Source organism: Caloenas nicobarica, chromosome 7 (genome assembly GCF_036013445.1).
Source record: "Caloenas nicobarica isolate bCalNic1 chromosome 7, bCalNic1.hap1, whole genome shotgun sequence".
NCBI classification, from domain to species: domain Eukaryota; kingdom Metazoa; phylum Chordata; class Aves; order Columbiformes; family Columbidae; genus Caloenas; species Caloenas nicobarica.
The window spans coordinates 8,758,672-8,773,061 of NC_088251.1; the positions used below are offsets into that span (position 1 = coordinate 8,758,672).

Consider the following 14,390-nt stretch of genomic DNA (forward strand, 5'->3'; position numbering starts at 1 on the left):
GGTTACAAACTACTGCACTTCCCTTGGTCCGAGACACCAGTTGTCGCCCACCCACCTGAGCAGACGTGGCTCCTCATCCCTGTGCTGACCTGGTGCCAAATACGCTGTTGGCAGCTCAGAACTGCTGCCCGGTTGTGCAGACACACTCTTTAAATCAATAGAAGGTGTCTCCTTAAGTGTCTGTCTTTTAAACACGACCAAGCTATGCAGTTTTCTTCAGGCATCATAAGAAACTCATGAACCCAATTTTTTCTTCTCTGATAATTTTCATTCCTGTTTTCCTTCTGAAAAACATAAAACTTCATCAGAAATGCCAATATGAATTCGTGAAGCAGAGAGTGCTTGACTTTGTGTCATTTCTATTGATGGCAAAATTCCCACTGATTTCGGTGTGCTTGGATTTTAATTCTGGTCCCACATTTGCTGTGTAGACAGGATTTCCTGCACAGATCGTGCAGCTGGACCTGGGTGGAGAGAAGCAGCTCGGCTTTGGTCTGTACGGTCCCCAACACTCCCCGCCTGCTGCGCTGCACAAACTGCTGACAGCAGAACCCCCAAGGCGAAGGACAAGACGAGAAACATTTTCAGGGATTTGAAAGGATGGAATTAACAAGGCAGGAGAACGTGAGTCTCAAAGGGAGGATAAACAAGACAAAGATTTCTTTCTGTTACAAGAAGCTGAAAGGAAAATTGGCTGGGAATATGCACAGTGTTGATGGACATCCTGCTAATGGTTAAAATAGGAGCCCCTAAAAACCTTAGGAAATAAAAATTCATGACCCAAATTAAGAAATATGAGCTTGACAGGTGCTTCCCGAGGAAGCGGAGATGAGGGAAGTAGAAGTGGGTTTCTCAAGTGAAGGATAATGATGATGCAGAGAACAGGTGATTTGTTCCTTCCCTCCCAGGCAGCTCAGCATGGGGGGATCCTGGTCCCGCTCATCGCTGCTGGAACGGGTGTTGCTTCTGCAAACAGGTTGTTATGGAAGCGAGTTGTATTTCGGGAGCCTGAAAATTGCTTTTCTCAGATTGCAGTAACTTTCCTCATTTATAAGAGACACTCAGGTGGATCAGCCGATCTCACTGCTTTCTAGCAGAACAAATACAAGTTATTCAGGAGCCATTAATTAGCTGGGAGACTGAGGATGTAAATGCATGTTTACTTCATCTCCTCACCGACAGGCTGGTTTCCTCTTGAAACATTCAATGTTTTGTCCAGTTTGGTTTTAAAAGTGTGAGGTTACAGCCTCCTTCCATTTCTCCTGCTCTAGCAGCATTCATGGCCAGGAAGTTTTCACTGACAATGAATATCAGTTTTCCTCAATGACATTACTTCATTCTTAATTGTGTTCTAATAGATTAGGCTCCGTAATTTCTTCAGTCTTGATGCTTAAGGCTTTCAAATCTTTTTATTGGGAAGTAATGTTCTTCTAACTCTAAGCCATAATTTCACTATGCTGAACTTAGTTACCTCTGTTGCCCTCCTCTCTTAAATCAGTTTAATATCTTTTGTTTTCTGCAGAACTTCCCGTGGTCTTGTTACATGTTATTACTCGGCACAACTTACTTTTTCACTGCTTCATCTTTCCAAACTGGAAATGGGATACTACACACCTCGAAATACATTATGCAGATGTATTGTTTCTGCTGTCCCCAGTGCAAATTTCTGAAGCAGGTTTATACTTACCACCTAGGGCTCCCTGTGAATGGCACCCTCCCACTTTTCAACAATTGTTCTTCCAGACAACTGTTCACTTTAGAATACGGTGAGGTTCACCTTTTTTGAAAATGAAGGTGGTTAAGAAGAACATGCTTTTCTTCATGCTCCTACAGCCTAGCACTGCAACGGGATCCTTCCTTTCCCATTTTCCTGTTTTTCAGTACGTAAAATGTCTTTCCAGAGGGAGGGGACACACACAAATCTCTACTGAACTACGATGCTGTAGAGCAGAAAGGTAAAGCCAGCAAGATGTATCTACTTCGTCAAAGTTACAAACATGGACAAAGTTGTCAGTTCCACAGCACTATTCTAGCGGATTTTATACCACCAGCAGGGATTTGATGAAAAATGGTTCAGAATATATATCCTAGTAAGAGCAATTTAAATAGCCTGGTGAGAGACCGTGTTCCAAGATGCATCTTTTTATCCTCATGGATCTGACTCCAAAGATAATACCAGCAACTGGTCCAAAAATTTAACTTTTCACATTTTGTTTCTTTTTTGGCATTCCCAAGGATCTTATGACATCTGAAAACTTTAATCCACCACATGCTCTTGAGTCCCAAATTGCTCTTCAGTTCTGTTTCTTATCCTTTGAAGGGAACCTCAGCTGATAAAGGATGTCCCGGGAACATGTGGGTTTAGGCTGAAAGGGCTCATGCGAGTTGTGACAGATTCACTTCTCTGAGCGTTATTATTATTGCACTTTAATCCAATTAGATTGTGTACCAAACTGGCAAAATCCTTAAGGCTTCAACAGCACTGGTTCTGTTAATATTTGAAGGTTAACAAATTCGGTAGATCCTGCACTACTTGCACCTACGCTGAGAGCTTCAACTGAGAATTTCTAAAATGAGTTAACAAATACGAAGTAGAGACCACACACTGGTAATACTCTGGTCTTTTTCCAGTAGGATGTAGAGCCCCAAAATCTTGCATCAGGATGCAATTGCCATAAAATTATCATGCTTCAATAATCCAGTCATTTCAAGGATATCAAAGTAAAAGTACAAGAAGACATAAAATGTGCAATTTTGATGCATCTTCCTCACTGCTTGAGGAAGCAAAAAGTCCCTAAATCTCAAAATGCCTCAAGCAAGGCACAGCAAATAAATGATCTAGGGTGGGAGATGACAATCTCTGAGACCCAAGAGGATGAGGGAAAGATGCTGAGAGCTGTTAAAAAAGCTGTCAAGTGTATCATCTTGCTGTAGCTCTCTTGTAAAAGATGCAAGAGCACTTGCAGTTGCTAAATACTGAGAAGGAGAAACAGCTTAACATCCAAGTGGAGCCCTCAGAGGGGATCTTACAGAGCAATGAGATTTTTGAAACGCTGAGGAAAACTTCAAGGACATCAAAACTAGATGAGATACTAAGAAAAGATACTCAACAAATACAATTTTAAAATATATGAAACCATATGTATAAAAGCATTCCTCAAAGGCCCTGAAGGAAGAAACGATGCTTACTCACGTACATGACATTTCTATCCAATTCAATAAACTCATGCTGTGACTGACACACTCTGCACTCAAATGCAATAGGAAACCAAGGTCTTGACAGATACTAGGGTTTTCGGGAAGATCAGACGTGAATCTATGTTCAGGTGACTCAAGTCTGGCCATTTCATTTTGCTCCCACTGTTCATAGGCCAGAATGAGCTGATTCACTCCCAGCCCCTCCAGTGTCCTACAGCACTGTACAGGAAAGAGGTTTATCCCAGAAGATGCTGCAGTGACAGACTCAAAATAAATGAAAGGACTTCAGGATCAAAAGCATGATGGAAAATGTTAACGTGTTTTCTGTCTCAAGGTCATCCATACAAAACCTATTATGGATTCTGTAATAACAGAAGCAGTGACTTCATTGAAATTGATTTATTTTGAGAATATCCCTTTTAATCTCCATGCATTTTTTAGCACAAAAAGTTGGAATTTATCACAACCTCCTTCATAAAACTTAATATTGTATGTCTGGTAATGTGGCTGTTTCAACAATTCCTCATTGGAAATCCCACACCCGTGAAACCTTGGCAACACTCTCAGTAAGTGACCTACACGAAGTTTAATAGAAAAATTTTACTGAATATCCTCTGTTTAATGTAAACAAGGCAGGAGGCAAAACAAGGATATATATTTTATATAGTTACACTATTTTACAGGGCACAGAAAGTACTGAGGATCATGGTTTGAAAACCCTGCATGATATGCAATATCAGATATGGATTTTCCATGTAGCCCCAAGTCTACGACACAACCCTTCAATTTTACCTAGCACTTCGGTTTAGTATTTCTTTCAGCAAGACAAATACCACTAGTAAAATGTCATCTGTGAAATACACAGCAGGTTATGGTAGAAATTACCATGCATTTACAAAGCCGTTCCATGATTACTTGTGCCCTGTAAAATCAAGTGCAACAATCCTTACACTAATCGTAGTGTAAGTAAGCTTGGGATTCTGGTCCTTTTATATATATATATATGTATATATATACATAGGTGATGTACAACCAGACTCAAGCTGTGTATCAAATCACAGCTTTTATATTGCACAGACAAATACATAGTAAGGACATTACACAGATGGGATCTGAATACCAGGAATATTACAGTCATATGAGAAACTAAGGACGAACTTGTTCTACCAGAGCTAGCACATGGCTTATTACAAAATTTTCTACATCGGAGTCTAAATCAAATACATACTGTAAATGGAAAAAAAGTAAAAAACGTGTCTATTTACACACATGTGCATCAGGGTTAAAATGTGGTTTGGATCTGCTTTTTGAAATAAAAAAATTACTCTAGTATTACCTCTCAAGTATTTCAATCTAATACTAGTGGCCGTATTCTCTAAAGTGATAAGCACTTGCATTTCCCACTGACATCTGGAGGATATGCATATGCTGTGAACTTCAGGCCATGTATTTTCTCAGGTGTCCATTTCTGGGTAATAAATAACCACATACAAACACACACACAGAAACAAAATGGGCATCTCAATGACATGCATAGATTGGAAAGGTGAAAACATGGACCTGAACTAACTTCTAACCTTTTCTTTTTTTGAAAAAAAGTGCATGAAAAATATCACCACGAAAAATAATTAAACGAGTTCCATGTCTGAGGGAAGATTAAATCACTTTTACAAAAATAAAGGTCATTGTCATCATGTACGGTAATTAAGGGCTTGTAGGCAGCGCTCACAAAAACCATTTAGGCCAAAGCAACTTGGATTGCTTCACTTTCACCAGGATGGGTCCATGTCTTATCAACTAAATAACATTTAGTTTGCAAGAACATCAGCAGTGTTGCTGGAGACCGAACAATAATATGTTGAATTTAAAAGTGTTTATAGCTATATCTACCTATTTTTTCTCATGAACAAGCATGAAGAAATTATGTTTGCAGCTCAGTAGCCTGTTTTGCATTAAATGCCAGAGAGGTTGCAGCAGTCCTTCCAGCAGCTGATTGATACAACTCCTCAGTGTCATGAGCTCAGGTACCACTGAAAACAACAACAAAAGCCGCGATGTTACTGCTTTCATTTGAGATCAGTCATCTCTCGAATGGCTTTATAAATTGTTATATTACTTGGAATGCTCTTGCAAATTTTGTTTAATATTTCTCTCACTTTCGTTTATAGTAGTAATATCACTTCCAGTTTCCACTGAAATCAAGACATTAGAAGTATTCTGGAACATACACTTGAAAAAAATAAATAATAAGATAGAAAATTTAAGGAAAAAGTAATTAAACTCAAGCAAAACCAACAAAGACCTAAATTCAGGAAAGCATCAGCATTTGTGCACAACAGCTTAACTTCGTTCATGTAAGAAATTGTGATTTAGGAATAAAATTATTGAAATGAAGCTTATGTTTAACTGCTTTGCTGAACTGGGACCTTATTTATAACAAATGTATGTATCAAACATCCTCTGCATAGACATTTACATGTTCTAAACTGTGTGTCAGGTATCTTATATTAACAAAGCTTCTAATATGGACTGACTGCAATACATATTGCTAAAAATTATCTGCTACTTTCAAGTTACGTTTCTAAAGAACAAAAATGAAGAAAGTGTCACTTTTTAAACTTTATCCTACTATGCTACTTTGACCTGAAAACACTTTGGGGCTAAATTTCGCAAAAAAAAGGAGGCGAGGAAGTAAAACATGCTTTTGTTTGCCAGATAAATGCAACACTTTGTACAAAAGCCTCCCAGTATAGGGAGCCAGTGAATACAAGTTTCACCTGCCAAAATATTTCCCTGGTTCCAGAACTGCTCTCTCCAGCTGAACCTGTACTGGAAGCTTTTAGAGCAGGATCTTCTTCACTGTTGTGATAGGAATAAATGTAGCCCACTAATGTGACACTGTTCTAATCAATCTGCTAACTTAAAAGGCTTCTCAACATCCAGGTTCCATAAATATTAAAAAAAAAAAATAGAACCCTCAAAGGCATGGATTCAGAGCAGAATCTGTTTCATGTAAATTCAGAAAAATTCTAGTGACCAAGTAAATTAGTCCATATTTGTGTATGAGCAATCACATCTGAAATGGGCATTAGTTGTGCAAATGGGACGGTAGGAAAGACAAACGAACACAATATAAACACAAGGAGCTCAACTGTACCTTGCTTGTCTACGCTATGATATTTGTAGGAGCAGAAGGAGGGACCACACACCTGTGCGGAGAGCAGGACAGGTCTCTCATCCAAGTCCCTCAGTGTCACCTGAAGGTTAAAGCCCGGAGCCCTGAACCTGCGGTGCAGAGGTGGCACTGGGGGAAGCGCAGGCTGCAGCACCTGTCACGCTGGAGAAATAGAAGCAAAGCACTCTGAAGTCCAAACACTTGCAATGCAAATGCCTGGCCTGGCTGATAGTATTCATATTGAGAAAGATTCACTGACAGACATTTCTGCATCCCAGCACTAGGAAAACACGGTGTAAATTTTGGTCCTATATATGGTATCGACACTTAAACTGAATTGGCATCAGTCAATCTTTTGCTGAGCACTACTGCAATGGTTAGATAAGCAATCAAAACATTTCAAAAAATGACAGAATGTTTATGCTGCCAATTTTCAAGGCACAAAAGATTCTTAAGCCAATTCAGGCTAAATATAAATTTAAAAGAAATTAAAAATACTGTTTCAACAACAATTACTAATGACCTACAATAACTTCCCTGTAAAGGTGACATGAGCCAAAGCAACTAGAGTTCACAGGCAGAAACCTAAAGCAAATCTAGTTACACAGATGAGCTGAAGAGCAATCACTTGGAATGACACAGACAAACATGCCAGAAACACGTACACTTCAGATATATTTGTTATGGTTGTGATGCTGAATCAGGATTAATTCCATTAGTATTGATTTTATACTGATATATCTCCTGGAGTAATCCATTGGGGAATCAGTCTCAGAATTGTCCTTAAGATTCACCAAAACAAAAATGATCCCTCATTAATATATCCCACTGTGTATGGATTGGTGGATTTTTTTAACCTCTTCATTTTTAATAACACACATCGGAACTATAGTTGTAATTTCCTTTCATGTATCCAACTGAGAAGAAAAAAAATTAAGACATAAAAATGTTAGAAAATTAATTCGCTTTTAAAAAGTAACATGGTCACAAAAAGCGAACTGGCATGTGTGAGCCCCAGAACATACAAAAGACCCAACTCTCTAAACATTGTCATTATAACAGAATAACCAAGGTCTGATGTCTGTGGTTCTTCATGCAGCTTTTGCAGCTCTTCACACAGTGGCTAGAAATGCTATGTATTGGTTTATCCCCAAATGCCTTCAATCATATTCTAGGTCCACTTGAATCCCTCTCTATTGCGATGTCAGCACCTGGTGGGAGTAACTTCTCTTCCAATTCTGCCAAATGTCAACTGACGCTTTGCCAGGAGGCATCACCTCCTTTTCTCTGGGTGTTGTCAACAGTCTGAAACAGGCTGGGTGGTTTTACAGCCTGGCTACTCATCAAGGCTGCTCATGGTGTAGACGAGGCATGATACTTCACAAACGCAATGGCTGCCAGCTCTTTGCAGAATTCTTCCAGCACAATCACGCCCTCTAGTAACGTCATGTGGTCAATGCTGAGAAAGAGAAAAAAAAAATCAGCAGAGAATCAAGACTGGCACACAGAAAAACCAGCCGTGAGTCTTGGAGAATATGCAATGTATTTACTCACATGGGCCCTTCTGGCTCCAGGCCCAAAAGGCGTTTTCTGACCAGCAGAAGTTTGGGAGTGAAATCTGGGATGCGCTGGATTCTAACCATGAGGTCCCCAACGACCTGTGAAGCATAACGCCATCAACACGCAAAGTTAACACCTTTGAAGTGTGCCTGGTAGCAAGGTTAACTGGCAGTCTCCAGTGCCCAGGATGCAGAGCCACTTCAGCACCCTCACAGGCTCACAAAACAACACGCAGAGTATCTGTTCTGCCCCAAAAAAGGGTGAGTGGGTGCAGAAAGTAAAGAGATCCAAATGGGCAGGAACTCTCGAGCCTTACTAGCTGTTGCCACAAATGGTATTACTTATTTTAATTATGCCAACGATTAATTTGTCTTAGTAAATGCTGATGCAGGCAACTGAGCAGTAAATTCCTGGGTTTCAGGAAAGCACAAAGGGAGAGAGTGAAGATTATATTTTGAAATGAGGAGGGCTGCTGGGAAAAAGGGAGCTAAGCCCTCTGTTAGTACTGGGCAAGCACCATTAATATGCTTCCGACCAGCTAAATAACAGCTGGTGCGTGGGGCAGGGAAGGGATCTCTGACTGAGAAGCCGCAGTGTGACAGGCACCCAGCCAGCACTTCTAGGATGCAGCTCTGGCAGGAAGAGATGGAATCTGAGAGGGAAAGGAAGGAAAGGGACTTTTGAAAAATCCAGGACTTCAGCATCAAGAACAGAAAAAAAAAAAGGATGAACAGAGATACACATCACGGCACAGAATATTCAGGAGTGTCCTTTGCGTGTGTGTGAACCTGGTGCAAACCTCTACTTGGCCTGTTCTTACAGCACTACCTGATATTGCCTGTAAGTGACAACGATGTGACCTAATCCAGTTTAAAGCAACATCATTGCCAGAGAGGTGATTTTGCATATACACAATGAAACTAAGCAAATGAACAACTTTCAAGACATGCAGAATGAAAAAAAATGCTGGGAAATACATTTTCCAATGGTTTTGGTAGAAAATTCATAATTCTGATTTTCAAATCAAGAGCATAAGTACCTATGTTCAGTGAGAAGCCATTTGCCATCTTAAACTAGCTAGCAACAACCACCACTAACTACAAAGTTAATAAATATATCACTGCTGTACAGCCATATGTAAATATTAACTGTGTGTTTACTCACCCTGACAATGACAGAGAAGAGAGACCTGCAGCCAGACGCCAGGTTTACGTAAGGATCCAAAAGGTATTCATGTATATGAGGATGGGGAAACAAGGACAGTTTGGACAACACTGACGTAACCTGTAAATTTACATCATAGGGCTGCAAAGAAAGGAAACACAGGGCTCAGTTATTTCATGCTGGCTTCTTTTCATCCAGCCAGTGTTTATTTAACTACTAGAACCTTATGCACAGGGATATGAATATATAAAGATAAAAAGTTAGATTAGAAGACAGGCCCAAAATCTCTGCTTTCCACAACAGGACTGATATGAATATGACAGTTAGTTATTAGATGCTATTATCTCTGTAACTGCTACAACCACTTGAACCTCTTGCACACTTGTTTACTGTAGGATATGTCCTCTTCCTGTAAGACATTTCTTCAGCTCAGTAACTAAACAAATAGCACAAAATCAGCCTAGATTAAACATCTGCTTGCTTCTCCTGGATAACTGTGAAGTGTACGAGCTCAGGAAATTGAGAGAGGTAAACCCATGTTTACAGCTAATATGGCATTTCTCTTTGCCTCTCCTATTTACTTTTTTCTTGGAGAGAACCATTGCAGAAGGCCTGGTCATCTGGTGGCAGCATCATATGGGAGATGAGACAGTCCTGAGAAGGCAGCATGAAATTCTGAGCTTTTTCTATACCTCCTTCCCCAATCAACCACACGGGAGAGGCAAAGCTGTCAGATGCTGGAAGACGCTAATCAGTCACAAGGAAAAAAAATTAGTACCTAACTTTCTAGGCAAAAATAGTGACTAGCTTAAAGGATTTTACTATTGTAGTGAGAAACTCATTTCCATAAAAGGAAGTATTTTCACCATAGCTTCTTTATGTTCCGAGTGCTTTTTTTTTCCGTCTTTGGTTTTCTCATCACAGTGAAAACAAGCTGATATTTTAATTCAGCCCCAAACTTGCGAACTAGTGGAAGTTCCTTCCATCTATTCAGTGGTGGAACAGATGACGTTGATGAGAGATGGACAGACATTCCCCTTGTACACACCTATGCCAGCCTGAAGATGTTACTGACACCCAGATGGTTTAACTTAATCTTGTTTGTTTTACCTGAAGTGGATCACAGGGCACTCACTCGATCCCTTTGACTGCACACCAGCAGTAACATCCTCAGTGGCATAATCACATCTAGAAGAGTATGATTTCTTGGCCTCAAATTATCATCTTAATGCTCACAAGTTAGCATCCCACTCAAGAATCAGAAAACAGATTCTTCCCTTTTCCAGACTGTAAGATTTGGAAGAACTCAGCTTCAGATTAAGACAGATACATTTAGATGGGTCTACATGTCTTTAAGCTTGCATTAGCCTACTCAACAAAGATCTGACACTTCATACACTTGCCTGCACGCAACCATCTCATGTCATCTCAGGCGCTCAAGAGCATCTGCTGGTCCCTTGATGGTTCCACAGAGGGTGGATCCTGCAAGATCTCTGTTGTGACCACAAGCTTGCAGGAATATCTTGAGCACCACAAAAATGGCAACAGATACCTCAGCTCAGGCAACTGAGTCGAGCTTTCAGTCAACAGAGTCAAGGAAGCTGAGATGGCGATTCACTTCACAGTAGAACAGATTTGCTTTTCAGTCTAACAGCTCCAGAGACTGCCGGGGCTGTTCTGACAAAATTTCCACTGACTAGATGTGGGCATCTAACTAATATTTAGGTACCTCGCTCCTCAATTCATTACCACACACTGTTGCATTGCAAAGGGAGCTGTCTTATAGATCTTTTGAAGTGAAAGCATATATTTCTCCCAGTCAGTAGCAGTTATTTCTGCACTTGGTATTCCAGCAATAGATTCATTCCAATCTAACCAATGAAGCTCTCAGACCGTGGACCGGAGATGTTAGAGGTAATAGAGATCACTACATTTTGAGTTATTGTGGAAAAGTTACTCTGCAGACAGAGGCACAAATTCCTTCCATAAATCCATTCCACTGTCTACCTAGTGAACTGTAGACTGTTTTTAAAGTTGTCTGAGTCAGTCAATTCATTAGGAAGCTTTGAAGCCATGAGCATTATTTGGTTTTCACAAGAAGAAAAGGAAAGCAACTAGTAACACGTGCTGCATTGTTCAGACAGATTGCTGTTGTGATTTGAACTAATTGAGAGCATTAAGGAAAGCTGCTTCTTTACACAGAGCTTTTATTTCTCTCCATATGTCAGCAGACTCGGTTAGACAGCCTTATATCAGATAACACCCTAAAAATTTCTCTGTAACTAAAAAGGTTTAAAATTTTCAGAAAATTCTTACAAAATTCTTACAAAACAGTCAGTTCCATAGAAGTGACATTGAAGTTCACTGAAATGTGGCACTAAGGAGCTCTATGTTATTTGCTGAAAAATGTACATGCTTTCTCAGTGTAAATGCTAGAAAATGAAAACAGAACCAGTGATGCTAGTACTGAAGGATTCCTCAGATGCTATCTTATCCTCATCTTTTATCTTAAAAGATACTATTTTCTTACTCATCAATTTAAATTATATTTCTGGTCAAGAAAATATTTGGTACACAAAAAGGTGGCTAACAAAGAGAAGAGAGTTTTTGTTCTCTGCTTTTGTGAAATAATACTGATCACTGTAACATCCTGCAATCTACAGAGACCTGCAACAAGGACACGGAACGTTACGCAATAATAATCATATGATGCTCAGTGGACATCTGAGTGATGAGAATACACAGGACCTTATGGAGATTAGTCCTTTAGCAGTGATGAAGGCATCAGAAATGGAATTCATAACCTGCTTTTTCTTACCTGATCAAGAATCCTGCCCATTCTTTCAAACAGGACTTTCAAGAAGTGTCCTTCAAAAAATGGTGCTTCTAAATTGCACTTTTCCAAAGATCTGGGATATCCAGGCCACTCCCACCGTAAACAGATGACACAATAATCCCGAAACTAGAAAGAGTAGTGAAGAAAAGAGACTCAAACCTCCACGGAAACCATTTAATTTCCTTTTAATAGTCCATACACCTTAAAACCATAATCTGTAGCTAAGTAATAAATCTAAGTTCAAAAAGAAATGTCACTCTAATGTAAACGCTATCAGTTTCTATGCAGGCAACTCATTTTCTTCTTGACATTCATGCTATTAGGGTAGTTTCAGAAAAAATGAGTGGAGAACAACAATTGCATTCATATACACACTCTTTTTCTCAGTCCATTACCCCACTTTCACCCTGTTATGTGTAGTTTATCTCAGTATCCAATTGATACTGCTCCCTAATTCCCAGAAGAGGAAAGGCAGGTGTTATCTGCAGGAGATCCAAATGAAAAGTACTTCAGGGGTTTCTCTCCCCTCTCTGTTTCCTATCACCCATAACAGACTTTCTCAACCTCTGCCTCTGGTTTGCTGTGGGCTGCCTGATGTCTCACTTTCCAGGAATTACACCTTGAAAGGAGCACAGGTTATAGCAGTGAAAATAAGGAACCCAGGAATAAACAGTAGCAAAAGAGAGACAAAACACACTCAGAAATTCTGCACTGCATGTACGTTACCTACTTGTGCAGGCTTCCAGGAATAGAAATACGGAAGTAGAACAGTTATTTGGATGTAATAGCAGCAATAGGCAGGGCTATTCTTAGGGGGGAAGTATTTTAAGAGTAGCCATATCATTGTCACGAACTGACAGAAACCAATTCTGTTCTCTAATAACTCCCAGAATACTCTTTTTCCCAAGGCATGAAAAAAATACAAAGATGATATGTGTTTTCTGGCATCCAAGAATAGAACATAGGGGAATTTTACATCAATCTTTGTCTCCCTGTTCTCTATTTTCTATTTTCTTTCTCCTCAGACTACAGATAAAATTATATAATAAGTACGGAAATTCAAGCTTCCCACCCTAAACTGCTGATATTATAAGTCAGAGGTTTTGGAATATTTATGGAATATAATAGTGCCTACTAAATATAGCTCTCTCAGTTACTCTACTCGTTTGCATTATTTTTTTTTATTTTAGAAGATTCACAGGGCTTCAATAAGAAAGCTGCAAATAAACAGTGATTGTCCTCTGACCATGGAAACTTTAGATTGTTTGTAAGAACAAAACCTGCATTACTTCAAAACTGGAAATCAAAGACCTTTCCCTATCTACCAAAACTCTCAACTTCAAACCTGAATGCCTTAGGCTGCGCATTCCCTGTGATGAGCCTTTATTTTTAAAGTCCCAGATTGCATAACTCCTATGCAGCATTTTAATTTCCCTCTAGTCCTTTCAAACAGCTTGGCAGGCAATTCTCCAAGAGAATGCAGATAAATGCAAAAGCAAATTAAGAATCTATCTGCAGTTCAGATTTTCTCTCAGTGTATTTGTTACATGAATATTAATGCACTTAATGTCATCCATCATTCCCACTAGAGTAATACAAGGGGGATTCACCGTCAAAAGACCTCGAAAGGTAAATTTTCATTAGAAAATAAAAACTGGATTTTCCTATCTTCCATTACTAAAAGACGCATTTAATAGGACTATTTATAGAACCGTTTGTACATACTCATAGCATTTCAATTTCTCAAGGACTCAGGAAGACTTCACTGACTTACTTGTCTGTGGGCATCTCTGAGGTAAGTGTCATAACCTGTACCCTCCACGTGGTACGATGACTTGGCTTCATCAGGTACAAGACAGAGAAAACTAAAGAGAAAAAAAGTACATTAATGAATATCTACAATCCACAGAGCACCAGATCAATACTTGCTCACCATTCGTAACAGTGTACACAATACTGAATTGCTGGCCAATTAATCCACAGATTCTACCATAACTTTATGTGAAGAACAGAGAATACATAATCTATCTAACTGCATCTATTCTAACTACTGTTCATAATAACAAGATATATACATCAGAACTTTCATATTTAGCACTAGAGGTAAAAATCTCAGTGGAAGCATTTTCTGAGAATTAGCAGACAGAATGGAGACGAACAGGAATATTCATAACCAGGTCAAGTATTTGCTAAAGGTCAGACTCAATCTTACTACAGTACATGGAAAATCTACTGGGGAATAAATGAGCAAAAAGAGAAGGAGAATTGCAGTCAATATTCCTCTTAACCTACTGCACAGGCAGTTTTATTTACCATAGTTTGTTCCGGTAAAAAATGAACACCTAGGAACATAAATATTTGCCTATAAGTGTCCCAGTTACAAATAACATTGCCTTTGCCAGGTATGTAGTGCAAATACTGTATGTCCTTATTACTTCACCAATATCAGATCTAAAA

At 39.3% G+C, this 14,390-nt stretch overlaps 1 protein-coding gene across 4 annotated transcripts in view; it reads right to left on the minus strand.

Annotated features, from left to right (window-relative positions):
* Nucleotides 1-3,566: 3,566 nt before the first annotated feature.
* Nucleotides 3,567-14,390, minus strand: part of FHIP2A (FHF complex subunit HOOK interacting protein 2A) — a 33,484-nt gene continuing 22,660 nt past the window's right edge. For 2 of the 4 annotated variants that reach the window (XM_065639516.1, XM_065639515.1), the window contains 5 exons: nt 13,708-13,798; nt 11,916-12,059; nt 9,098-9,238; nt 7,928-8,031; nt 3,567-7,832 (listed from right to left, as the gene is read on the minus strand). In XM_065639516.1, the coding sequence (XP_065495588.1) occupies nt 7,727-7,832; nt 7,928-8,031; nt 9,098-9,238; nt 11,916-12,059; nt 13,708-13,798 (586 nt within the window). In that variant the 3' untranslated portion in view covers nt 3,567-7,726. The remainder of the gene's footprint in view (nt 7,833-7,927; nt 8,032-9,097; nt 9,239-11,915; nt 12,060-13,707; nt 13,799-14,390) is intronic. The other 2 variants (XR_010606496.1, XR_010606495.1) reach the window with 2 other exon arrangements.